Genomic DNA, 27,503 nt, shown 5'->3' on the forward strand with positions numbered 1-27,503 from the left:
GTCGTTTCTAATGGCAGAAAATGTATAATAGTGGGCAGAGACAAGCATGAGCTAGCGAGTTAAGTTTGTGAAGTGTCCTTACACTCCTTAAAAACAACCTATTTCTGTTTTATTTTTGTAACGGGTAATGTCTACAAAAAAATATGTCCACTCTGTTCTTAACAGATTCTAGTTTTAGAAACAGAAAACTGTATTGAAATCAAATTTTTATCGATGAGAAAATGTGAAGAATATAGGGCCAAAATCCATTTTTTCCCCCACTTCAAGTAACTGGGCTTCCTCTCACTAACTTATTTGGTAATGAGTGGAAACGCGAACTAGATGCTTCACATTTATACATCCGGTGAAATATCTGTCTCATTGTTCTGTCTGAACTTCAACCTAGACATTGACCCGGAAGTTATTTACGTAACCTTGGTAATGCTTCCGGGATTTATTTTATCAACATGGCTGCTTCGTGAAGCCACTTGTATGTTTCCGCTAAATACATACACGCATTTTATTGATAGTTGTACGTAAATATTTGCGATTAAATTTTTAGAGTAAGTAGGTCGATTGTCAGTCAGTATGTTTCAAATTATTACCAGAAGTAACCCGGTAATCCGGCTTCTCGCCCCCCGTGGAGCCGTGCTTGTTGAGGCTGTCCGGGGTAGGAAGACCCGCACCGATCCAAAGGCCAAATCCAAAGAGGGGCGCATCAAAACGCCACCTCCCGTCGACCCGGTAGAGATGGTGGTCCTCAGGGAGAGATTCACCGAATATGACCTGATCATGAGAGCGCTGAGGTAAGACTAGACCAATGCACGTTTAATGTTTCAGACCAAAAATCTTTAAGATTCAATCTTAAGGTTACTGATAGCTAGTTGTGTATAAAAGTGAAATTGTCTGACTGATTAGTTTCAGTACTGATAATAAATAAGTAACGTTAGCTATTCAGTTATCCCATTCATAGCCATAAAGATAAATATGGTGTCATTTTGTTGGCATTAACTCCGCCATGGTTAGTAAACTAGACCCAAATTATTTTTTCACAGCAAGAGAGAAGTTGCCATATTTATACAATAAACACTTTTTTTCCATAACGTTATTGAGCCAATTAAGAATTCATATCATAGTAACTTGTAATGACGTTAGAATCAAAATGTGGGTTTCCTCAAAATGATTATTATTGCAAGATATGACATAATAAAGGAATTTTAAATGTGGCAAGAGAAAATATTATTTGCCCGTATTAAACTCGCCAGATCATTTTCCATCAATGGATGTCCGTTTAACTCGTCGACTGCTATGATTAAGCAATAAGGCACAAGGGGGTATGGTATATGGCCAATATACCACGGCTAAGGGCTGTTCTTATTCATGACGCAACGTGGGGTGCCTGGATACAGCCGTTAGCTGTGGTATATTGGCCATATACCACAATCCCCAGGGTGCATTATTGCTATTATAAACTGGTTACCAACATAATTAGAACAGTAAAGTACTTAAGTAAAAATACTTTCAAATACTACTTAAGTAGTTTTTGGGGGTATTTGTACTTTACTATTTAAATTTATGGCAACTTTTACTTCACTACATTCCTAAAGAAAATAATGTACTTTTTACTCCATACATTTTCCCTGACACCCAAAAGTACTCGTTACAGTTTGACAGGAAAGTGGTCCAATTTACACACTTATCAAGAGAACATCCCTGGTCATCTTTACTGCCACTGATCTGGCGGACTCACTAAACCCAAATGCTTTGTTTGTAAATTATTTTCTGAGTGTTGGAGTGTGCCCCTGGCTATCCGTAAATAAATAAAAAATACAAGAAAATTGTTCCGTCTGGTTTCCTTAAAATAAGGAAGTTAAAATGATTTTTTACTTTTGATACTTAAGTACATTTTAGCAATTCCATTTACTTTTGATACTTAAGTATATTTAAAACCAAATACTTTCAGACTTTTACTCAAGTAGTATTTGACTGGGTCACTTTCACTTTTACAGAAGAAGGGTTTTGGAGAGGTTTCAGTATGGAGAACACAGACAGACGGCTATAATGTTGTGGTCCATGAATGAGATTGTGATTAGTGTGATGTGGTTGACAGGCTGGAGTTCAAGGAGGAGATGCTGAGGAAGAGATATGAAGAGGAAGTGGGCTCCCTGGCGGAGGAGAGGGCGAAGCAGGAGGCGGAGGAGCACCGCTCCCTCATGACCTGGAACCAGGAGGAGAACCTTCGCATGCTCAAGATCAGGTCAGGAAGGAACAGGACATCCGGTTCTGATTTGTCCAAAATGGCACCCTATTCCTTATGTAGTGCAGAGCAGTTTTCCCTGCCATTTTCATGTCCACCTCCATCAAATGATCCATAAAGCCTAATGGAAAATGTCTGTCCTGTATTCACATTCTCTTTCCCTCCTCTCTCTCGTTCTCTGCCTTTAGGGAACTGAGAGTTCAGAAAGAGGTGGAAGCTGCTGAGGTCAAGAAGACAGAGGCAGCTATTCTGCGAGAGCAGGCCATGGAAAGCTTTGTTAAAGAGAAAGGAGAGGAGATAATGCGGATTCAGGTATGTAGAGGTTTGGTCAACCTTTTTGAAAGCCAAAGTTACGTTTATTGACCTTGTTGTAAACAAATGCGGCGCCATGTTGGCGGACGTTGTTTTCCTCTGAAACTAGAATTGTTGTAGTGTCATGTCAATGCATCAATGTCCCAACTCTCTACATACGTGGCTCTGTTCCAGGAGGAAGCCAAGAGCTTCATCAACCTGGAGAACCTGGACCAGCGTATTGAAGAAGCCCTGGACAACCCTAAGAACTATAACTTTGCCATCGACAAAGATGGCCGCGTGGTGAAGAGGACTGTGCTGCAGTGAGAGAGACTGAGGATGGCTGGAAGTGTAGGGTGAAGTTGCCCCTAGACTCTGATCTGGATTCAGTTTAGCATTTCCCCCACTATGGTTAAGGTTAGGATTGTGGGATTGGAAGCTGATTCTGGATCTATACCTAATGGAAACTTCACCTTGGAGCCTGGCTGGAGGCCTCAGAGGAGACTGTATGAGAGTCGCGACTGATTGATCTACAAATCACCTAGCATCATAAATAAACTAGTCATTATTATTTGTAGATCAGTCAGTCACAATTTACCCACAATGCATCACACAATGCTCTGGAACAAGCCAGTGTGACCTTTTCTCATTCGGGCAAAAGCCCGTCCTCTACCCTCTCTCCTTCCTCTGTGACCCGGAAACCGATAAGTTATTGAGATGTCAATTCGTTAGTAGGCAAACTGAAGAGGCCTACTCCCTTCCTCGATAGCCACGTTTCATTGAGGATAGACATGTGTATCCTACCTGAGTCCTTCACTGAACAGTTGTGATATCTACCACGCCCACTTAGAAACAGCAGGTTTTTTTATTTATTGTCAGAGGAGAAAAGCATGAACACGTTTTAAAAACAATATGCTACTTCTCCTTCGTCTAGAAAATGTCTTGCTCAATCATGATGTGGTTAGCTGGGGTGTAGTTATTTGTCCAAACCCTAGCAAATTGTGCCGTTTATGTTAGTAATGTGGGGGGGGGGGAATCGATTAGTTACGTATCGCAATGTTATTTTTGATGATATTACACAGTGTACAAAACATTAAGTATACCTGCTCTTTTCATGACAGACTGAATCCAGGTGAAAGCTATGATCCGCTTGTTAAATCCACTTCAATCAGTGTAGATGAAGGGGAGGTGATGGGTTAAAGAAGGATTTTTAAGCCTTGAGACACTTGAGTCAACATGGACCAGCATCCCCTGTGGAACGCTTTCGACACCTTGTAGAGTCCATGTCCTGATGAATTGAGGCTGTTCTGAGGGCAACTCAATATTAGGAAGGTGTTCTTAATGTTTTGTACACTCGGTGTATAGCGATACTGTAAAAGGAGACCCCCCCCTGTTCCTGGGCCAGAACTCCAGTATTGTTCATCCTGTAGATTTTTCTCCATCTTATCTTTATTTCCAATTTATCAAAAATTGTTTCAAATCAAATTTATTTATATAGCCCTTCTTACATCAGCTGATATCTCAAAGTGCTGTACAGAAACCCAGCCTAAAACCCCAAACAGCAAGCAATGCAGGTGTAGAAGCACGGTGACTAGGAAAAACTCCCTAGAAAGGCCAAAACCTAGGAAGAAACCTAGAGAGGAACCAGGCTATGAGGGGGGGCCAGTCCTCTTCTGGCTGTACTAAATGTCATAATATAAAGATACAATGTACATTTGAGAAACATACAAAACACACAACAAGTTTCTCCATGTACAATTCTAATGCTCTCTCTTGCCTCTGCAGCAGACATATAGTGACCAATATGTTTGGCAAGGTCCCTCACAATGGGGATAATATCGTATCGTGAGGCCCCTGACAATTCGCAAACCTAGTTTCTATTGGACCAATTCAGATAGGTCCCTCCCTGTTTCGTTTGCTTCCATTTTGTTCTGTTTGGTTCCTTGTGAATACAGCCCTGATTTGTTAAATTACCTACTCAAGCGTTGTAATATCTGTCATGCGTCTCGATGTATTCGTGGCAGGAACTCAACCCTTAAAAAGGACAGCCTACTCTGTGTGTGATGATGAACAGTTTCCTGGCACAATTACCCATGTCTCCACTTGTTTGGTTATGGCGGGGATTTACAGGTTATGAAACTGTTGTAAAACTTCAAACTATGGACTTTGCTTCAAGCTTGTAGATCTCATCTGTCAAGTACACAATGGGAACATTATGTAATAAATAATAGTTTCTTCCTGATTGATCATCTCTACTACTTTCTTGTGAGTCATGTGGCTTTAAATCGTTTAAATTATTATAATTATTATTATGGCACCGGAGGAGATTTTCTACATAATGTTTCTGCTACCCGAAAAGAGCTTCTGGATATCAGAACAACGATTACTCACCTCAAACTGGACTAAGATTTTTGTTTATTTTTAACGAGTCGGACACAAAGGATTTACTGCAGATATCGGACCAGGCCCAAACCCCACGTCAATCGCATTGAAGAGAAGACCGAGAGACAGGGGCTGCAGATCGGGGTGCATGTGAGAATTTGTCGGCAAGTGGGTAACCCGCCTCTACCATCCGTCCTATTGGCCAACGTGCAATCACTGGAGAATAAACTGGATGAGCTCTGTTTGAGACTATCCTACCGACGGGACATTAAAAACTGTAATATCTTATGTTTCACTGAGTCGTGGCTGAACGACGACATTAAGAACATACAGCTGCCTCCTGTAAGACAAGGGGTGAAGGTCTGTCTATTTGTCAATAACAGCTGGTGCACAAAATCTAATATTAATGAAGTCTCAAGGGTTTGCTTGCCTGAGGTAGAGTACCTTATGATAAGCTGTAGACCACACTATCTACAGTACCAAGAGAGTTTATCTATATTTTTCATAGCCGCCTCTTTGTACCACCAAAAAAACGATGCTGGCACTAAGACCACACTCAACGAGCTGTATAAGGCCATAAGCAAACAAGAAAATGCTCATCCAGAGGTGGCGCTCCTAGTGGCCGGGGACTTTAATGCAGGGAAACTTAAATCCCTTTTTACCTCATTTCTACCAACATGTTACGTGTGCAACCAGAGGGCAAAACATTTCTAGACCACCTTTATTCCACAGACGTGTACAAAGCTCTCCCTCACCCTCCATTTGGTGAATCTGACCATAACTCTATACTCCTAATTCCTGCTTACAAGCAAGAACTAAAGCAGGAAGTACCAGTGACTCGCTCAATATGTAAGTGATCGGATGACGCGGGTGCTAAGCTACAGGACCGTCTTGCTAGCACAGACTGGAATATGTTCCGGGATTCCTCCGATGGCATTGAGGAGTACACCACATCCGTCACTGGCTTCATCAATAAGTGCATCGACGACGTCTCCACAGTGACGGTACATACGTATCCCAACCAGAAGCCATGGATTACAGGCAACATCCGCACCAAGCTAAAGGCTAGAGCTGCTGCTTTCAAGGAGCGGGGCGCTAATCCGGACGCTTATAAGAAATCCCGTTATGCCATCAGATGCCACTTTTAGAGGCTGTATGACACTCAGGCCTTTTTAGAGGCTGTATGACACTCAGGCCCTTTTAGAGGCTGTACGACACTCAGGCCCTTTTAGAGGCTGTACGACACTCAGGCCCTTTTAGAGGCTAGTGACACTCAGGCAAGGAAGAAGACAAGACAAATAGCAGGATCTCAATTCACAATATGTGTGTCTTCCTCCAAAGCCCCCTGGTCTGAGGTACAAAACAAACACCAACATTCATTACCACTGCAATCCGGCTGCTCAATTAGATCAGGGAGGTAAGTCAAAAATGTAACCAGTAAATGAAGGTAAAATATGTACATTTATCCACTTTTCAGAAAACCAAAGGGTGTGTGATGTGAACATTACACAGTTATTTTGGGGTGGCTAGGTCACATGGTCAAGGTTCTATTTAATTTAGAGTCACAGTACAAACACGATCAGCCAAGGTCCTACACAGTACAAACACGACCAGCCAAGGTCCTACACAGTACAAACACGGCCAGCCAAGGTCCTACACAGTAGAAACACCACCAGCCAAGGTCCTACACAGTACAAACACCACCAGCCAAGGTCCTACACAGTAGAAACACCAAACGAGAATCTACAGAAGGAAGCGGAGACACATGAACAACACCCACAGAGACATGAACAACACCCACAGAGACATGAACAACACCCACAGAGACATGAACAACACCCCAGAGACATGAACAACACCCACAGAGACATGAACAACACCCACAGAGACATGAACAACACCCACAGAGACATGAACAACACCCACAAAGACATGAACAACACCCACAAAGACATGAGCAACACCCCAGAGACACCTGTTGAACACATGAACAACACCACAGAGAGACATGAACAACACCACAGAGACACTCAGAAACCGTAATGGACTTACCTCCTCCTGTGGAAAGAGAACCTGAAACAACTGACCACCTGGAAGGAAATGACTCACCTCTGTGTTCTGTAGCTTCAACACCAAAACAAACCAATGAAAACAACTCGTTATGGATGACCTATCAGAATGGTAAAACGCTACCAGAACTGAAAATACTGATATATACTGTTATACTGTTGGAAGTAATATGGCTAGAAGTTCATCTGCCTCACCTAAAGCCTATTCTGGAAGCTGCTACAGACCACCAAGTGTTAATAGTCAGTATCTGGATAACATGTGTGAAAGCCACCGGGATCTGACAATCTGGATGGAAAATTACTGAGCATAATAGCAGACAATATTGTCACTCCTATTTGCCATATCTTCAATTTAAGCCTACTAGAGAGCGTGTGTCCTCAGGCCTGGAGGGAAGCTAAAGTCATTCTCCTACCCAAGAATAGTAAAGCCCCCTTTACTGGCTCAAATTAGCCGACCAATCAGCCTGTTACCAACCCTTAGTAAACATCTGGAATACAATGCTATTTTACAGTAAACAAATTGACAACAGACTTTCAGCACGCTTATAGGAAAGGACACTCAACAAGCACAGCACTTACACAAATGACTGGTGATTGGCTGAGAGAAATGTATGATACATTTATTTTGGGGGCTGTTTTGTTAGACTTCAGGGTAGATTTTGACATCGATCATAGTCTGCTGCTGGAAAAACGTATGTGTTATGGCTTTACACCCCCTGCTATATTGTGGATAAAGAGTTACCTGTCTAACAGAACACAGAGGGTGTTCTTTAATGGAAGCCTCTCCAACATAATCCTGGTAGAATCAGGAATTCCCCAAGGCAGCTGTCTAGGCCCCTTACTTTGTTTAATCTTTATTAATGACATGCCACTGGCTTTGAGTAAAGCCATGTCTATATATGCGGATGACTCAACACTATACACGTCAGCTACTACAGTGACTGAAATGACTGCAACACTTAACAAAGAGCTGCAGTTAGTTTCAGAATGGGTGGCAAGGAATTAAGTAATTTAAAAAGTTATTAAGGAGGGAGGAAGACGAGCACACAGATGAGCTTCCCTGAGACAGTGTCTGACAGTTTGTGCAGAAATTATTTGGTTGTGCAAACCCACAGTTTCATCAGCTGTCCAGGTGGCTGGTCTCAGACGATCCCACAGGTGAGGATGCCTGATGTGGAGGTTCTGGGCTGGCATGGTTATGTGTGGTCTACAGTTTTGAGACTGGTTAGACGTACTGACAAATTCTCTAAAACGTTGGAGGCGGCTTATGGTAGAGAATTCTCTGATAACAGCTCTGGTGGACATTTCTGAAGTCAGCATGCCAATTGCACACTCCCTCAAAACTTAAAATAGCTGTGGCATTGTGTTGTGTGATAAACTGCACCTTTATTAGTGCCCTTTTATTGTCCCCAGCACAAGGTGCACCTGTGTAATGATCATGCTGTTTAATCAACTTCTTGATATGTCACACCTGTCAGGTAGATGGATTATCTTGGCAAAGGAGAAATTCTGTCTAACAGGGATGTAAACAAATTTGTGCACAACATTTTAGAGAAATAAGCATTTTGTGAGTATGGAAAATGTATGGGATCTTTTATTTCAGCTCATGAAACATGGGACCAACACTTTACATATTGCGTTTACCCTAGGGTCCGGAGTACTACGGGTTTTCTGATGATTAATTGCACCCACCTGGTATCCCAGGTCTAAATCAGTCCCTGATTAAAGGGGAAGAATGAAAAAAGCAGTGGAACTGGCTTCAAGGTCCAGATTTGAATTTGAGGATTTTAGAATATATTGTATCTAAACAGATCTTCGCGTGTGAACTATGAGAACTACATGGAGATGCAACAACATTGGATGGTTCCCTGTGATACCACAGGTCATTATGAAGATGTCTTGTAGCAGAATTAGGACTTAGCATCTTCTCCTGAGGTGTATTCATTAGTGCACAGCGTAGCAAAACAACTGAAAACGTTTTTTTGCAACGAAACCAAAGAGCTTGTATTGGACAAATGTAGGTAGATCCTTCACCTGTTTCGTTTGCGTCTGTTTGGTTCCTAGTGAATACACCTCTGGATCACCTTTCAAAACTACAGACTGGACAAAATGAAAAATAAAACTTAATTCATAACTTTAACAGAACATGAATGAAAAGGTTGCACGTCAGACATCAATCAGTCAAACATTAACTAAGACCAGTATGATATGATATCATATGACTTGTTCTTCTGTGACATAATGTAGCATAATATACTCACATTTGAACAAAAAAAATAAAAAATCTAAAATAAGTTTGTTAAAAAAAAATCTTAGAGCACTAAGTATTCAAGTATAATAACAATAGCACTGGCATTTCCCAACACGTTCACTGTATGACATGGTAATATAACATGGCTCCTTCAGTCAAGGCCTGGATTCAATCTGACTAGCTGTAGATCAGCGGTAGAGCGAGCTTGGACATTTTAAAGGTCATTTGAGCCAACATAACGGAGCGTTTACCGTGAATGCGGTCTCTGCAAACGCGGGAAAACAATGCCTTTTAAAAAGGTGCATTAGTCGACAAAATGCGTTCGGATTTGAATCCTGGTCTAAGATCACTGCTGACTGCTGCCCTGTAGAATGTTGCTTGTGATTTAATGATGTTGGTTGTGATTGGTTGGTTGGTTGGTTGGTTGGTTGGTTGGTTGGTTTGGGATTTGATAATGAATTGGGTTTCTGGTAGGTAGATAGGTGATGAAGGGTTGGTGATTGGTTGTCCCATCGTTGAACATGATTAGACGCATCAGCCCCCCCCCCTTTTTTTGTTTGTACATGGGGTCTGATGAGATTGGTGTGTTGCTAGGCAGATTATGAGATCTGGTTGTTGAGCTGTCCTGGGTATTTTTCAAACTTCCTCTCTGCCTCCTCACTGAAGGCATCACCTGTAGGGGCAACCGACAGTCAGAGACAGAAAGCAGTGGAAGAGTCTGGAACAAACTAGGGGTATGTCTGAAAAGACACCATATTCCCTATATAAGATCCCATTCAGACTGGAGAGTATTCAATTAAACACGTTAGTTAACTCAAATGACAAATCTCGGGGTACAGCTTCTCACCCATATGGCAGTTGTGAAGCCAGATCCGGTGGCCGTCGTATTTGCAGTTGCATTTCATGGCGTTATTGGTGAAGTCACTCTCTGCCACTTCAAAGTTGGGATTGATCACAATCTGAAAGGATTTGAACGTCAAACACAAGAGGTAAATGATATGGAGTTCACGCTAAAATAATTCTGTCACTCTATAGGTCTGCAGTTGGTCTGGAGGTCTAAGGGTGCTTGGTGAGTTTTCAAACGGTTCATGAAAAAGCAACGGGGGAAAGAATAAATGCAAAAGAATTTCACACAGTTTGACAATTCAAATTTGTAGTTTACCATATTTCAAAACTTCATGCAGTTACACATTTTGGAAGTTATATGTCTGATTCGGGGGCCTCCCCAGGATTTTTTTTAACCGCCTCTTAAAAATGGTAGTCCACCTGTAGGATGTAGTTTCCTGGTTTGATGTCGGTGATGTCGATCCACTGGCAGTCGATGTCATGGCGATACAGGTCCCAACACCCCACGGTGATGCCCTGCTCTCCGAAGTTAGCACACTCATACCTCTTAGAGATACCTGGAGAACACAGAACATTCCTATCTCTTAGAGATACCTAGAGAACACAGAACACTCCTATCTCTTAGAGATAGAGAGAACACAGTTTACAACAATTAGACTATTAACCAAAAATACTATATCCTCCAAAACCAGATACAAAATGTTTCACTTGGATAAGATACCCCTCATCTTAACACCCCAAAATAGGCCATATTTGATTGGCTGGCCATCTAGAAAAGTCTGATCTGATTGGATGGCACGCCAATAGACTCTGTTCTGATTGGGTGGACTTCCAGTAGACTGTTCTGATTGGTTTGCCTCCCAAGACTCACCCTCGTGACACTCGGTGTCCTCCAGACAGAAGGAAGCCTTGTGTCCTTCAGCCACCTTGGTCCCATTGGATGACAGCAGGTCGTAGTGGGTGAAGATGTCCATGCTGTGGTAGTGGCTGCATGGGGAGTGCAACAATAGTGAAGAATTATTACAAACATCTGATATATAACGTTACTCTTATTTTATATTCTGTGCTGCTGCGGCAGCGTAGCCTAGTGGTTAGAGTGTAGGGGCGGCAGGGTAGCCTAGTGGTCAGAGCGTTGGACTAGTAACCGAAAGAGTTGCAAGTTTGAATCCCCGAGCTGACAAGGTACAAATCTGTCGTTCTGCCCCTGAACAAGGCAGTTAACCCACTGTTCCTAGACCGTCATTTAAAATAAGAAATTGTTCTTAACTGACTTGCCTCGTTAAATAAAGCTTATTTTTTTTAAATAACAGCATTTACATGATCAACCTAGATTATAGAACAGATTCTTAGGACCCAACTTCCTGCTTGTTCCAGCCTCAGCAAACTTAGCTTCTGGGTTGACCTTGTATTATTATAGAATATGAGGTTGCCATAGTTACCTGTGGCATGCCGTATGATACAGTACTCTTGTTTTTATTTTCAATTTTTTGTTGTGACATTTACCTTTTACATGTTAGTAATTTAGCAGACACTCTTATCCAGAACGACATACCGTTAGTTCCTTCATCTGAAGATAGCATCTACGGAGTTCCGCTTCCTGTGGCCTTTTCTTTAGCAAATTACTATGAATTATTGTGGTTATATCTGTTACATCTGTCATACCTGTTACATCTGTCACATCTGTCACATCTGTTACATCTGTCATATCTGTCATACCTGTTACATCTGTTATACCTGTCATACCTGTTATATCTGTCATACCTGTTATATCTGTCATACCTGTTACATCTGTCACATCTGTCACACCTGTCACACCTGTCACACCTGTCATACCTGTCACATCTGTCACATCTGTCGTACCTGTCGTACCTGTCGTACCTGTCGTATCTGTCGTATCTGTCGTATCTGTCATATCTTTTATACCTGTCTACCTGTCATATCTGTCATATCTTTTATACCTGTCTACCTGTCATATCTGTTATATCTGTTAAATCTGTCATATCCTTTATACCTGTCTACCAGTCATATCTGTTATATCTGTCATATCTGTTATACCTGTCATATCTGTTATACCTGTCATATCTGTTATATCTGGTTTAATTTTCATAATCTTTTCCTCATTACCCACCCTTAATTGGTCCAGTCTGCTAACTTCATTACCCACCCTTACTGGTCCAGTCTAATAACTTCATTACCCACCCTTACTGGTCCAGTCTAATAACTTTATTACCCACCCTTACTGGTCCAGTATGCTAACTTCATTACCCACTCTTACTGGTCCAGTATGCTAACTTCGTTACCCACCCTTACTGGTCCAGTCTGCTAACTTCATAACCCACCCTTACTGGTCCAGTCTGCTAACTTCATTACCCACCCTTACTGGTCCAGTCTGATAATTGTATTACCCACCCTTACTGGTCCAGTCTGATAACTTCATAACCTACCCTTACTGGTCCAGTCTGCTAATTTAATTGTAAAGGTCTGAATTGGTTACTTATTTAGTTTGACTTATTGTTTTTATTATTATTATTTAAGCCATAAGAACCAAAATAGGGCTGGGGGCTAGGGAGGAGGGGGGCTGGCTGGGGGCTAGGGGGGGCTGGCTGGGGGCTAGGGAGGAGGGGGGCTGGCTGGGGGCTAGGGAGGAGGGAGGCTGGCTGGGGGCTAGGGAGGAGGGGGGCTAGGGAGGAGAGGGGCTGGGGAAGGGGGGCCAGGGAAGGGGGAACGGGTTACAGAGAGGGTCTTCTGGGTGGGGATCGACCAATGGGGGGGTTTCTGGGTGGGGAACGACCAATGGGTGGGTTTCTGGGTGGGGAGCGACCAATGGGGGGGTTTCCCTGTGGGTCCTGCTTTTTATTTTACATCCATGGTCTTATTAACACTGAAGATAATGACTACATTAGTTATCAACACTAAAGATAATGACTACATTAGTTATTAACACTAAAGATAACAATTACATTTTATAAAAACAATAGCAACACTAGCTATTCACTCGTGGAATTAATTTTCCCATCAAATGTTCCAGCTGTCTTGATATTCTACCTAAGAAACCATATGGATACACTACGGCTCCAAGAAACACCCTGCTCAAAAAGGACGCACACAGAATAAAGAACCGTTTACACAAACTGGGTGCTTTTTCATCAGCCCCAAACAAAACTAAAAGTGTAATTATGATGATACATAAGAAGCTCAATCACCATCCTTGGTAAAATAGCTATTTGAGTAGGGGGCAATAAGACTGAGTTGTCTCATTTAGCCTTTTGAGTAGGGGGCAATAAGACTGAGTTGTCTCATTCTCATTTAGCCTTTTGAGTAGGGGGCAATAAGACTGAGTTGTCTCATTTAGCCTTTTGAGTAGGGGGCAATATGACTGAGTTGTCTCATTTAGCCTTTTGAGTAGGGGGCAATATGACTGAGTTGTCTCATTTAGCCTTTTGAGTAGGGGGCAATATAGCGGAGTTGTCTCATTCTCATTTAGCCTTTTGAGTAGAGGGCAATATGACTGAGTTGTCTCATTTAGCCTTTTGAGTAGGGGGCAATAAGACTAGTCATCTCATTTAGCCTTTTGAGTAGGGGGCAATATGACTGAGTTGTCTCATTTAGCATTTTGAGTAAGGGGCAATATGACTGAGTTGTCTTATTCTCATTTAGCCTTTTGAGTAGAGGGCAATATGACTGAGTTGTCTCATTTAGCCTTTTGAGTAGGAGGCAATATGACTGAGTTGTCTCATTTAGCCTTTTGAGTAGGGGGCAATATGACTGAGTTGTCTCATTCTCATTTAGCCTTTTGAGTAGGGGGCAATATGACTGAGTTGTCTCATTTAGCCTTTTGAGTAGAGGTCAATATGACTGAGTTGTCTCATTTAGCCTTTTGAGTAGGGGGCAATAAGACTAGTTGTCTCATTTAGCCTTTTGAGTAGGAGGCAATATGACTGAGTTGTCTCATTCTCATTTAGCCTTTTGAGTAGGGGGCAATATGACTGAGTTGTCTCATTTAGCCTTTTGAGTAGGAGGCAATATGACTGAGTTGTCTCATTCTCATTTAGCCTTTTGAGTAGGGGGCAATATGACTGAGTTGTCTCATTTAGCCTTTTGAGTAGGGGGCAATATGACTGAGTTGTCTCATTTAAGATGCTCTTTAAAGAGGTAGGCTTTCAGACCTTTTCAGAAGATGGGCAGGGACTAGTGATGCGTGGGTTAACTCATAACAGGTGAGTTGAATAAAGAGGAAACAACGCATAAAAAATCCATAAATGTATAATTCTTGTGCAATTCATATCTATAGGCTACATTGAGGTTTTTCTTTCTGGCGTTAGAGCGTAGCCTAATCCTAAAACGTTAGGCCCTTACTAGAGCGCCAATTACACGCTTATTGAGAATTTGGGCAGAAAAAGTTAACGTCGATCCACTGAGGAAAAAAAGACAATGTCAGAGTTGAATTCAATAAGAGAAAAGCTGCGAAAAGGAGAGAACAGTAGCCAACTGTTTAATTTGGTGAAGTGGTAAAAGAGGACGATAGCAGTACCGGCGATGTTGTGATGCGATATACAAATTCGACAGTCAAAACACTTCAAAATGGCGAGTCAAGGGAACTGTACTGTTCAGATGGGTTAAACGGAATAGTAGCCTAACTGAACACTGGACTGTAGGTCTGTAACCTCTCACATAGCCTCATAAACTGGTCCATCTCCAAGGCACATTTGTAAAAAAAAACTATGATAAAACCTTGCGTTCCTATTTTGTTTTTCGTTCAGCGCTGTTGGCAATAGGTGCACTTGATTCATCAGCCATAGCGCCAGGAAAGGCAATGTGTTCACATTTTGTTATTCAGCACTGTCAACACTTTGTTCAACACTTTTATAAGTCATAAAATGCATGTTCTCCCTACTTCCACTCATGCTACAACCAGCACTGCAGCTGTAATGAATGAGTATAATAAAGTGTTCCGATAAACTTGTGTAGTTATTATTAGTGGCTTGTGTCGCGCTTTCTCAGTAGGTTAATGTAGCATAAACTGATGTTTTTTTAAGTAATAAAAAAAAAAATCTGAGCGGTAGATCACGGCTTGCTTTTGGATTCAGAAAGTAATCTTGACTCAGAAAAGGTTGGTGACCACTGGACTAATCTAATATTAACTAATCTAATATTAACTAATCTAATCTAATCTAATCTGAACTAATCTAATCTAATATTAACTAATCTAATCTAATATTAACTAATCTAATATCAACTAATCTAATCTAATATTAACTAATCTAATATAATCTAATATAATATCTAATATGAGCATTGAACTCAAGTTTACGGACAATGTCAAATGTGATATAGCGAAACCCTGAGTGAGTTGGGTGCGCAATTACGCAGGTACTTTCCCTGAAACGGATGACACAAACAACTGGATTCGTTATTACTTTCATGCCCTGCCTCCAGTCCACTTACCGATATCTGAACAAGAGAGCCTCATCGAAATTGCAACAAGCGGTTCTGTAAAAATCTAATTTAAATCAGAAGCCACTGACAGATATCTGGGATTCTCTGCCTCTAACCCTATTACAGGGGTTGAGTCACTGGCTTACTGGTGTTCTTCCATGCCGTCCCTAGGAGGGGTGCGTCACTTGAGTGGGTTGAGTCACTAACGTGGTCTTCCTGTCTGGGTTGGCGCCCCCCCTTGGGTTGTGCCGTGGCGGAGATCTTTGTGGGCTATACTCGGCCTTGTCTCAGGATGGTAAGTTGGTGGTTGAAGATATCCCTCTAGTGGTGTGGGGGCTGTGCTTTGGCAAAGTGGGTTGGGTTATATCCTGCCTTTTTGGCCCTGTCCGGGGGTATCATCGGATGGGGCCACAGTGTCTCCTGACCCCTCCTGTCTCAGCCTCCAGTATTTATGCTGCAGTAGTTTATGTGTCGGGGGGCTAGGGTCAGTCTGTTATATCTGGAGTATTTCTCCTGTCTTATCCGGTGTCCTGTGTGAATTTAATTATGCTCTCTCTAATTCTCTCTTTCTCTTTCTTTCTTTCTCTCTCTCTCTCGGAGGACCTGAGCCCTAGGACCATGCCTCAGGACTACCTGGCATGATGACTCCTTGCTGTCCCCAGTCCACCTAGCCGTGCTGCTGCTCCAGTTTCAACTGTTCTGCCTGCGGCTATGGAACCCTGACCTGTTCACCGGACGTGCTACCTGTCCCAGACCTGCTGTTTTCAACTCTCTAGAGACAGCAGGAGCGGTAGAGATACTCTGAATGATCGTCTATGAAAAGCCAACTGACATTTACTCCTGAGGTGCTGACCTGTTACACCCTCGACAACTACTGTGATTATTATTATTTGACCATGCTGGTAATTTATGAACATTTGAACATCTTGGCCATGTTCTGTTATAATCTCCACCCGGCACAGCCAGAAGAGGACTGGCCACCCCTCATAGCCTGGTTCCTCTCTAGGTTTCTTCCTAGGTTTTGGCCTTTCTAGGGAGTTTTTCCTAGCCACCGTGCTTCTACACTTGCATTACTTGCTGTTTGGGGTTTTAGGCTGGGTTTCTGTACAGCACTTTGAGATATCAGCTGATGTAAGAAGGGCTATATAAATAAATTTGATTTGATTGGGCTGCGCTCAGAGTATCCTACCCTTGGCAAATCGCGCTGTTAAGACACTGATGCCCTTTGCAACCACGTACCTATGTGAGAGTGGATTCTCGGCCCTCACTATCATGAAAACTAAATACAGGCACAGACTGTGTGTGGAAAATGATTTAAGACTGAGACTCTCTCCAATACAACCCAACATTGCAGAGTTATATGTGCATCCTTTCAAGCACACCCTTCTCATTAACCTTTGGTGAGTTAATCACAATTTTCGATGAACAAATACGTTTTATATGTGGTTAAATAAAGAGCAGAATTATTGATTTATTATTATTTGTGTCCTGGTCCTATAAGAGCTCTTTGTCACTTCCCACGAGCCGGGTTGTGACAAAAACTCACACTCATTCTTATGTTTAATAAATGTATCGTATAGTGTGTGTGTGTGTGTGTGTGTGTGTGTGTGTGTGTGTGTGTGTGTGTGTGTGTGTGTGTGTGTGTGTGTGTGTGTGTGTGTGTGTGGCAGGCTTACAATGATGGCAAAAAAACAACATTTGAGAGTGTGCTGACCCTGGTGCTAGAGGGGGTACAGCTGGAGGTTGAATGTTTTAAGGGGTACGGGATTATAAAACATTTGGGAACCACTGCTCTAAGATGACTAGGTTGCCATAGTTACCCGTGACAGGCGTGCCAGACCCAGGAGTGGCGTCCAGCCTTGGGCCTGAAGTCGGCCCGTCCGATGTTGTGGATCTGAGAGGAGAACCGCAGCAGGCGTCGGTGTCCGTAGGGCCAGTTAGCACTAGCAGCAGATTTTGACAGACAGTTCTCCTCCGCTGCGCAGTACAACATGTGGAGCGGGCGATCCTCAATGTACACGGACTGCTGGACCAGGGGAGCATTCAGGACCAGGTCAGACGCCGCTGAGAGGAGAGAGGAGGAGAGGAGATGAGGGAAGAGGAGGAGATAGGAAGAGGAGAGGAGGAGGGGAGGAGAGGAGGAAGAGGAGAGGAGACGAGGGATGAAGAGGAGATAGGAGGAGGAGAGGGGAGGTGGAGTGGGGAGGAGAGGAGGAGGAGAAGAGATGAGGGAAGAGGAGGAGATAGGAATAGGAGAGGAGGAAGGGGAGGAGAGGAGGAAGAGGAGACGAGGGATGAAGAGGAGATAGGAAGAGGAGAGGAGGAGGGGGAGGAGAGGAGGAAGAGGAAACGGGGGATGAAGAGAAGATAGGAGGAGGAGAGGGGAGGTGGAGTGGGGAGGAGAGGAGGAGGAGAAGAGAAAAGAAGAGGGTAGTAATGTTAAAACCGTTGACATATAGTTGCCATACCCAGCTCAGTTTTAGTGTCGGTTGATTACAATGTATATTAACAAACCAATACTTTATCTGTATCAATGTATAATAACAAACCAATACTTTATCTGTATCAATGTATAATAACAAACCAATACTGTATCTGTATGAATGTATAATAACAAACCAATACTTTATCTAGCTCATACTGGTTGAGCATTCTGGTCACCCACTCTAGAATCATAGGGGTTTATTAATGTTTATGATTCTGTTACTGTGTTACTAATGCTTATGATTGTGTCATAACAGTTTAACTCACTCTCTGAGCATATGACCCCGGCAGAGAACTTAGCAGCAGTCTTCTGACAGCTGATGGTTCTGTGATGATGGCAGTGGCTCAGAGACATCTCGCTCCCTGTACACTTCACTCCACTCATCACCATCTCTGTTACATTACTACTGTCCCAGTACCATGTTTCCTTAGAGATTTGGGGTCGGGGAGGGGGGGGACAGGATAAACACAAAAAAAACACACAGAGTCCAGACATTAAGAGGTTATGATTTATAAAGTGCTTTTCCAGTATCTCAAAGTGCAAATACACACATATAAAAAAATTATTCCAAAAGGGTTCTTTAGGTGTCCCCACGGAAAAACCCTTCTAATGACCGTTGTGGGTTCCAGCTGGAACCCTTTTGACTTGAACGTAGAACCCTCTGTGAAAAAAGGGTTCTATTTGCAACCGAAACGTATTAAATCAATGGGTTCACCCATGGCGACAGCCAAAGAGACCTTTTATTTTCTACATCAAGGATGGGCAACTTTTGTCCCCCTTCTTTTTTTTTTTTCCCCATCCCCCATCTAACACACCTGACTCCAATAATCAACTAAATATGATCTTCAATTAAGAATGTAAATTAGTTTAATCAGCTGTGTTTGCTAGGGATGGGAGAAACTGGGACAACACTCTGCCCCCCCAGGACTGGAGTTGCCCATCCTCGTTCTAGAAATAACCTTTTTTTTTCTTGTGTACTGGAGAAACTCACCTCTTCCTCATCCAACTCATCCACCACCAATGTGTAGCACCCACCTGAGTGATGCAACTCATTTGTGCCAGAATGCTCACCACACATCAGCTAGCAAGTTGGAAGAGGTGAGGAGTGATATACAGTATATCAATTAGGTTAGCATATCATGCTAATTTATGGCAAATAAATGCATTTAAAATTTGTCAACAATTTATAAACGACTGATGAAATTGATTGCCCATCTCATCAATCTGCCTGTGATAGGCAGCTTGCTCAGCCTCTGACCACAAGACACTTTACAACTACGATAAGGCAGTACAGTAGAATACCTTAACTCAGAGAATTATTGACTTTCTTCTCTGTGCTTTAAAGAAAAGAGAAACCTGAATGCTGCTCTTGTTGGTAGCGTAGCTTGATTAAAGAGCAGTGTGCCGGTTTCTCTTTTATAAAGAGCAGTGTGCCGGTTTCTCTTTTCTTGGACGTTTTATTACCTTCAACAAGATACCTGACAGAGACTCACATCTGAGTTAAGACAACTACGTATCCCTGTATGGTGATAAGGGAGTAGAATACTTTGGCTCGTAGGAATAAGCCGTGGTATTTACATTTCTTCTTCTCCCAGTGTTTACTCACAGTGATGGCATGCATGGAGTATCCCAGGCCAAGCTGTCTGCAGGCTACCATGGCCTCTTTAGTGGTCCAGCCTGCAGAGCACACTGTGCCCCACCGCTCCCCCACCTGAACCTCCACACGGCCCTCATAGTACGTCCTGCCTCCCACGATACGCACCTGCAGAAGGGCCCTAGGGGAAGTCAGTGATAGGCCACTTTCTGTGCATTTCCACTGGGGATTTACGTCTCAGACTTATCCCCCTACGAGACGTCAATCAGATGTCCTGTCTGTAGCCTGTCTGTGCTTCCTCTAATCCAGTGTTTCCCCAACTCTGGGATTTACCCCCAACATCCTGGTCCTCCAGTACCTCCAACAGAACACATTTCTATTGTAACCCTGGACAAGCACACCTGATTCAACTTGTCAACTTGGGGGTACTGGAAGACCAGGGTGTTGGGGGTGCTGGAAGACCAGGGTCTTGGGGGTGCTGGAAGACCAGGGTCTTGGGGGTAATGGAAGACCAGGGTCTTGGGGGTAATGGAAGACCAGGGTCTTGGGGGTAATGGAAGACCAGGGTCTTGGGGGTAATGGACGACCAGGGTGTTGGGGGTAATGGAAGACCAGGGTGTTGGGGGTAATGGAATACCAGGGTGTTGGGGCTACTGGAAGACCAGGGTGTTGGGGCTACTGGAAGACCAGGGTGTTGGGGGTACTGGAAGACCAGGGTGTTGGGGGGTACTGGAAGACCAGGGTGTTGGGGGTACTGGAAGACCAGAGTGTTGGGGGTACTGGAAGACCAGGGTGTTGGGGCTACTGGAAGACCAGGGTGTTGGGGCTACTGGAAGACCAGGGTGTTGGGGGTACTGGAAGACCAGGGTGTTGGGGGGTACTGGAAGACCAGGGTGTTGGGGGTACTGGAAGACCAGAGTGTTGGGGGTACTGGAAGACCAGGGTGTTGGGGGTACTGGAAGACCAGGGTGTTGGGGGTACTGGAGGACCAGGGTGTTGGGGGTACTGGAGGACCAGGGTGTTGGGGGTACTGGAGGACCAGGGTGTTGGGGGTACTGGAGGACCAGGGTTTTGGGGGTACTGGAGGACCAGGGTGTTGGGGGTATTGGAGGACCAGGGTGTTGGGGGTAATGGAGGACCAGGGTGTTGGGGGTAATGGAGGACCAGGGTGTTGGGGGTACTGGAAGACCAGGGTGTTGGGGGTACTGGAAGACCAGGGTGTTGGGGGTGCTGGAGGAACAGGGTGTTGGGGGTACTGGAAGACCAGGGTGTTGGGGGTACTGGAAGACCAGGGTGTTGGGGGTAATGGAAGACCAGGGTGTTGGGGGTAATGGAAGACCAGGGTGTTGGGGGTAATGGAAGACCAGGGTGTTGGGGGTAATGGAAGACCAGGGTTGGGAAACACTGGTCCAATCCACACGTGTCAAACGCCTGTCCTTGAGGGTCCAGTGTCTCATAGAATAACATGTCAGTCCTGAGGGCCAGCGGTTTGCTGATGCAGTGGCAGCTGCTGTGGGATTAGTTCATAGACTCATAGAATAACATGTCAGAATGAACATGTCAGGGTGAGTCATGGAGCGGGGAGCCACATTGGTTCCTTCCTGGTGGGTTGGGAGAACCAATGAGGTGTCGCCACCTGGCATGTTATGGTTGGCTGTTGGCTCATCACCCGCAGCGATGTGGTGGGGTTGGGGGATTTAGTATAAACCAGTGGTATTCAAACTTATTAAGTGAGGACCAAATTTTTTTCCCCCAGAATTTCTGGGGACCCAATTTTTTTCCATATCTCCTATCAAAATTGAGAGAACAAATACATACATTTACTCAATAAAATGTTATTTTAAAAATGATCTTTCTCAATATGGAATGGAGTTTGCATATTGTCCCATAAAATGATCAGTACTCTGCATTTTTGGTTTTAAAATTTGGCAACCGCACTGCAATTACCCAGTGCGACCCCAACTTTGAATACCACTGGTCTAATGGTTAAGACGGTGGGTTACCGAGTGAGAAGTCCGCGGACCATATCTGACTCGTTACATTATCATGAGGGGATTCATGTATTATCATGATTGGTTGAGGGGATTCATGTATTATCATGATTGGTTGAGGGGATTCATGTAATATCATGATTGGTTGAGGGGATTCATGTATTATCATGATTGGTTGAGGGGATTCATGTATTATCATGATTGGTTGAGGGGATTCATGTATTATCATGATTGGTTGAGGGGATGTACGTGTGTTCCATAGTTGCCATGGTAAGTGAGGTTGGAGATTCATGGTACTTGTAGTCCATGGTTATCACCTGGTTTAAGCGTATTATATTAGTAGTGGAAAAGCAGTTAGCTTGGCTAATAGACCTACTTGCAGGCCGTTGTTAGCGTAGCCTAGCCCCAGCTGTCTGCAGGCCACCATGGCCTCCTTGGTGCCCCAGGCCCCTCCACATATCAGGCCCCAGCTCCCGGTCCCGTTAGCCTCTGTGCTCAGCACCTCCACCCGCCCCTCATACCGCGTACGGCCCCCTGTCAGGCGGATCTGTGGGGGGGGGGGGGGGGTCAGACGGGTTAGGAAGCGGAGGGCGGGGTGTGTATGAGTAGGAGTGCGGAGATAGGGGAAGTAGGGTCTGGCTAAATACAGGACATTTAGCCACACTCTTCGAAAAAAAGGGTTCCAAAAGGGTTCTTCGTCTGTCCCCATAGGATAACCTTTTTGGTTCCAGGTAGAACCCTTTTTGGTTCCAGGTAGAACCCTTTTGGGTTCCATGTAGAACCCTTTTCGGTTCCATGTAGAACCCTTTTGGGTTCCAGGTAGAACCCTCTGTGGAAAGGTTCTAGATACAGCGCATTCGGAAAGTATTCAGACCCCTTGATTTTTTCCCCACATTTTGTTACGTTACAGCCTTATTCTAAAATTGATTCAATGGTTTCTTTCCCTCATCAATCTACACACAATACCCCATAATGACATCCCAATACCCCATAACAGTTTTTTTTCGAAATATTCCATTTGAATAAGTATTAAGACCTATTCTTCTCTGCAGATCCTCTCAAGCTCTGTCAGGTTGGATGGGGAGCATCGCTGCACAGCTATTTTCAGGTCTCTCCAGAGATGTTCGATCGGGTTCAAGTCCGGCCTCTGGCTGGGCCACTCAAGGACATTCAGAGACTTATCCTGAAGCTATTCCTGCGTTGTCTTCACTGTGTGCTTAGAGTCGTTGTCCTGTTGGAAGGTAAACCTTCGCCCCTAGTCTGAGGTCCTGAGCGCTCTGGAGCAGGTTTTCATCAAGGATCTCTCTGTACTTTGCTCTGTTATCTTTCTCTCAATCCTGACTAGTCTCCCAGTCCCTGTTGCTGAAAAACATCCCCACAGCATGACGCTGCCACCACCATGCCTCATCATAGGGATGGTGCCAGGTTTCCTCCAGATGTGACGCTTGACATTCAGGCCAAAGAGTTCAATCTTGGTTTCATCAGACCAGAGAATCTTGTTTTTCATGGTCTGAGAGTCTTTAGGTGCCTTTTGGCAAACTCCAAGCGGGCTGTCATGTGCCTTTTACTGAGGAGTGGCTTCCATCTGGCCACTCTACCATAAAGGCCTGATTGGTGGAGTGCTGCAGAGATGGTTGTCCTTCTGGAAGGTTCTCCCATCACCACAGAGGAACTCTGGATCTCTGTCAGAGTGACCATCAGGTTCTTGGTCACCTCCCGGACCAAGGCTCTTCTCCCCCGATTGCTCAGTTTGGCCGGGCGGCCTGCTCTAGGAAGAGTCTTGGGGGTTCCAAACTTCTTCCATTTAAGAATGATGGAGGCCGCTGTGTTCTTGGGGACCATTTTTTGATACCCTTCTCCAGATCTGTATCGACACAATTCTGTCTCTGAGCTCTACGGACAATTCCTTTGACCTCGTGGCTTTGTTTTTGCCCTGACATGCACTGTCAACTGTGGGACCTTATATAGACAGGTGTGTGCCTTTCCAAATCATGTCCAATCAATTGAATTTACCACAGGTGGACTCCAATCAAGTTGTAGAAACATCTTAAGAATGATCAATGGAAACAGGATGCACCTCAGCTCAATTTCGAGTCTCATAGCAAAGGGTCTGAATACTTATGTAAATAAGGTATTTCTGTAAAAAAAAAAACTCAGACATTTCTAAAAACCTGTTTTCACTTTGTCATTATGGTTTATTGTGTGTATAATTGTATTAATTTAATCAATTTTAGAATAAGGCTGTAACGTAACAAAATGTACAAAAAGTCAAGGGGTCTGAATACTTTCCGAATGCAGTGTAGCACCTTGTTTTCTAAGAGTGTAGACATACTATGTAGTGCACTACTTTAGACCAGGGCCCTATAGAACCCTGTTCCCTATATATAGTGCACTACTATAGACCAGGGCCCTATAGAACCCTATTCCCTATATATAGTGCACTACTTTAGACCAGGGCCCTGTAGAACCCTATTCCCTATATATAGTGCACTACTATAGACCAGGGCCCTATAGAACCATATTCCCTGTTGAACAGGACTAATTGGGTGCTATACGTTAGGTTAAGGGTTTCTGAAGCTCTTTGTTGTGTGTCTATTGTTATGTAATGTAATGTATTGTTATGTATTGTTAAAGGCATGTATTATTAGGCATTATTATGTATTGTTAAAGGCATGCATTGTTATGTATTGTTAAAGGCATGTATTGTCATGTATTGTTATGTATTGTTATGCATTGTTAAAGGCATGCATTTTTATGTATTGTTATGTATTGTTAAAGGCATGTATTGTTAAAGGCGTGTATTGTTAAAGGCATGTATTGTTATGTATTGAGGCATGCATTTTTATGTATTGTTATGTATTATTAAAGGCATGTATTGTTATGTATTGTTAAAGGCATGTATTGTTATGTATTGTTAAAAGCATGTATTGTTATGTATTGTTAAAGGCATGCATTTTTATGTATTGTTATGTATTGTTAAAGGCATGTATTGTTGTGTATTGTTAAAGGCATGTATTGTTATGTATTGTTATGTATTATGTATTGTTAAATGCATATATTGTTATGTATTGTTGTGTATTGTTAAAGGCATGTATTGTTATGTATTGTTATGTATTATGTATTGTTAAATGCATATATTGTTATGTATTGTTGTGTATTGTTAAAGGCATGTATTGTTATGTATTGTTATGTATTATGTATTGTTAAATGCATATATTGTTATGTATTGTTATGTATTGTTAAAGGCATGTATTGTTATGTATTGTTAAAGGCATGCATTGTTATGTATTGTTATGTATTTTTATGTGTTGTTAGGTATTGTTAAAGGCATGTATTGTTATGTATTGTTAAAGGCATGTATTGTTATGTATTGTTAAAGGCATGTATTGTTATGTATTGTTAAAGGCATGTATTTGATGAGAGTAAAGGATGTCATTACACACATCACATATTCAGGATGCGTCTCTCATCACAATACTACTACCATTGAATTGAGCACTACAGCAGCAAACATTTCTGCCCGATCAGGAATCTATCAACACATCGCTGGTCAATAAACTGTTAAAAATTCACAGTAAATACAATACTCCCCCCCCCCCATTTGCTTAACTTAACTTTTCCTTAGGCCTAGATTCAATCTGTAGCGCTGAAAATCCACAGTGTAGCACATTTTAAATTTAAAGGCAATGTTCCCGCGTCCCGTAAACACTGTATTACGTCGGCTCAATCAAAAGTTCCCTTCCTTTAAAATTCAATCACGCTATAATGCGGATCTTCAGCGTTACGAGTTTATAGTAGTTTATACTAGATTATACTAGATTATATGTGGTATTACTTGTATGATCACATGAACATCATCTTGTCAGCTATAGGTACAACGTGTTACCAGTAAAACAGGAGATATCACTAACTGGCTCTCTGGTATGATTGAAGTTCATTAAACAGAATGAAACTGAGATTAAATTGAAGTAGTTAGTCTCTGACCGAATTCTCCAGAGCCATGTACGGCGTGTTACACCTCACAGCGGCGTCTTCTAAATGCTGGCAGTCCTCCGAGGTAATGTTCTTAAAACCGCAGTTCCACATCGACTTCTCCGTCCCCAGACACTGGACCTCATTCATGTGGATAGGACCCATCCCTAAAGACACACACACACACACAGACATACACACAGAGAAAGACGCTGCTGTAATAAACGTTATGTGTCAAGATTTGTAGAAAACCTTAAATGAATCCAAAAACATTTTAAAAGACAGTGGTACTCATAGTAAATCCCAGGTCACAGTGTCTATAATACTATAAGGGGTTCTTCTACATAGAAGACCATAGTAAATCCCAGGTCATAGTGTCTATAATACTGTAAGGGGTTCTTCTACATAGAAGACCATAGTAAATCCCAGGTCATAGTGTCTATAATACTGTAAGGGGTTCTTCTACATAGATCATAGTAAATCCCAGGTCATAGTGTCTATAATACTGTAAGGGGTTCTTCTACATAGACCATAGTAAATCCCAGGACATAGTGTCTATAATACTGTAAGGGGTTCTTCTACATAGATCATAGTAAATCCCAGGTCATAGTGTCTATAATACTGTAAAGGGTTCTTCTACATAGATCATAGTAAATCCCAGGTCATAGTGTCTATAGTACTGTAAGGGGTTCTTCTACATAGAAGACAATAGTAAATCCCAGGACATAGTGTCTATAATACTGTAAGGGGTTCTTCTACATAGATCATAGTAAATCCCAGGACATAGTGTCTATAATACTGTAAGGGGTTCTTCTACATAGTAAATCCCAGATCATAGTGTCTATAATACTGTAAGGGGTTCTTCTACATAGACCATAGTAAATCCCAAGACATAGTGTCTATAATACTGTAAGGGGTTCTTCTACATAGGAAATCCCAGGACATAGTGTCTATAATACTGTAAGGGGTTCTTCTACATAGACCATAGTAAATCCCAGGACATAGTGTCTATAATACTGTCAGGGTTACTTCTACATAGAAGACCATAGTAAATCCCAGGTCATAGTGTCTATAATACTGCAAGGGGTTCGTCTACATAGTAAATCCCAGGACATAGTGTCTATAATACTGTAAGGGGTTCTTCTACATAGACCATAGTAAATCCCAGGTCATAGTGTCTATAATACTGTAAGGGGTTCTTCTTCATAGAAGTCCATAGTAAATCCCAGGTCATAGTGTCTATAATACTGTAAGGGGTTCTTCTACATAGAAGACCATAGTAAATCCCAGGACATAGTGTCTATAATACTGTAAGGGGTTCTTCTACATAGTAAATCCCAGGTCATAGTGTCTATAATACTGTAAGGGGTTCTTCTACATAGTAAATCCCAGGTCATAGTGTCAATAATACTGTTAGAGGTTCTTCTACATAGAAGACCATAGTAAATCCCAGGACATAGTGTCTATAATACTGTAAGGGGTTCTTCTACATAGTAAATCCCAGGTCATAGTGTAAATAATACTGTTAGAGGTTTTTCTACATAGAAGACCATAGTAAATCCCAGGTCATAGTGTCTATAATACTGTAAGGGGTTCTTCTACATAGACCATAGGAAATCCCAGGTCAAATTGTCTATAATACTGTAAGGGGTTATTCTACATAGTAAATCCCAGGACATAGTGTCTATAATACTGTAAGGGGTTCTTCTACATAGTAAATCCCAGGTCATAGTGTCTATAATACTGTAAGGGGTTCTTCTACATAGGAAATCCCAGGACATAGTGTCTATAATACTGTAAGGGGTTCTTCTACATAGACCGTAGTAAATCCCAGGACATAGTGTCTATAATACTGTAAGGGGATCTTCTACATAGAAGACCATAGTAAATCCCAGGTCATAGTGTCTATAATACTGCAAGGGCTTCTTCTACATACTAAATCCCAGGACA

The 27,503-nt window shown here is 42.7% G+C and overlaps 2 protein-coding genes across 9 annotated transcripts in view; one reads left to right on the top strand and one right to left on the bottom strand.

The window, feature by feature from the left end:
• Positions 1-422: 422 nt before the first annotated feature.
• On the top strand, positions 423-4,769 carry mrps26 (mitochondrial ribosomal protein S26). Its single transcript, XM_014211690.3, has 4 exons — positions 423-785; positions 2,090-2,236; positions 2,425-2,548; positions 2,723-4,769. The coding sequence occupies exons 1-4, from the start codon at positions 568-570 to the stop codon at positions 2,852-2,854; spliced, it is 621 nt and encodes a 206-aa protein (XP_014067165.1). The 5' UTR covers positions 423-567; the 3' UTR covers positions 2,855-4,769.
• A 3,785-nt stretch (positions 4,770-8,554) lies between these two features.
• Positions 8,555-27,503, bottom strand: part of loxl3b (lysyl oxidase-like 3b) — a 163,615-nt gene continuing 144,666 nt past the window's right edge. For 2 of the 8 annotated variants that reach the window (XM_014211694.3, XM_014211691.3), the window contains 10 exons: positions 25,566-25,720; positions 21,958-22,128; positions 19,603-19,758; positions 18,988-19,077; positions 18,263-18,422; positions 17,332-17,575; positions 10,947-11,062; positions 10,496-10,632; positions 10,077-10,188; positions 8,555-9,902 (listed from right to left, as the gene is read on the bottom strand). In XM_014211694.3, the coding sequence (XP_014067169.1) occupies positions 9,829-9,902; positions 10,077-10,188; positions 10,496-10,632; positions 10,947-11,062; positions 17,332-17,575; positions 18,263-18,422; positions 18,988-19,077; positions 19,603-19,758; positions 21,958-22,128; positions 25,566-25,720 (1,415 nt within the window). In that variant the 3' untranslated portion in view covers positions 8,555-9,828. The remainder of the gene's footprint in view (positions 9,903-10,076; positions 10,189-10,495; positions 10,633-10,946; positions 11,063-17,331; positions 17,576-18,262; positions 18,423-18,987; positions 19,078-19,602; positions 19,759-21,957; positions 22,129-25,565; positions 25,721-27,503) is intronic. The other 6 variants (XM_014211697.3, XM_014211692.3, XM_014211699.3 and 3 more) reach the window with 4 other exon arrangements.

The sequence above is a fragment of the Salmo salar genome, chromosome 09, assembly GCF_965601325.2.
Source record: "Salmo salar chromosome 09, fSalSal1, whole genome shotgun sequence".
In the NCBI taxonomy this organism is placed as follows: domain Eukaryota; kingdom Metazoa; phylum Chordata; class Actinopteri; order Salmoniformes; family Salmonidae; genus Salmo; species Salmo salar.

Bases quoted from the DNA above. Each gene is read 5' to 3' on its own strand.
- mrps26 (XM_014211690.3), top strand. From the start codon at position 568: ATGTTTCAAATTATTACCAGAAGTAACCCGGTAATCCGGCTTCTCGCC. The intron at 2,237-2,424 runs GTCAGGAAGGAA...CTCTGCCTTTAG, and splicing joins CTTCGCATGCTCAAGATCAG to GGAACTGAGAGTTCAGAAAG. The intron at 2,549-2,722 runs GTATGTAGAGGT...GCTCTGTTCCAG, and splicing joins AGGAGATAATGCGGATTCAG to GAGGAAGCCAAGAGCTTCAT.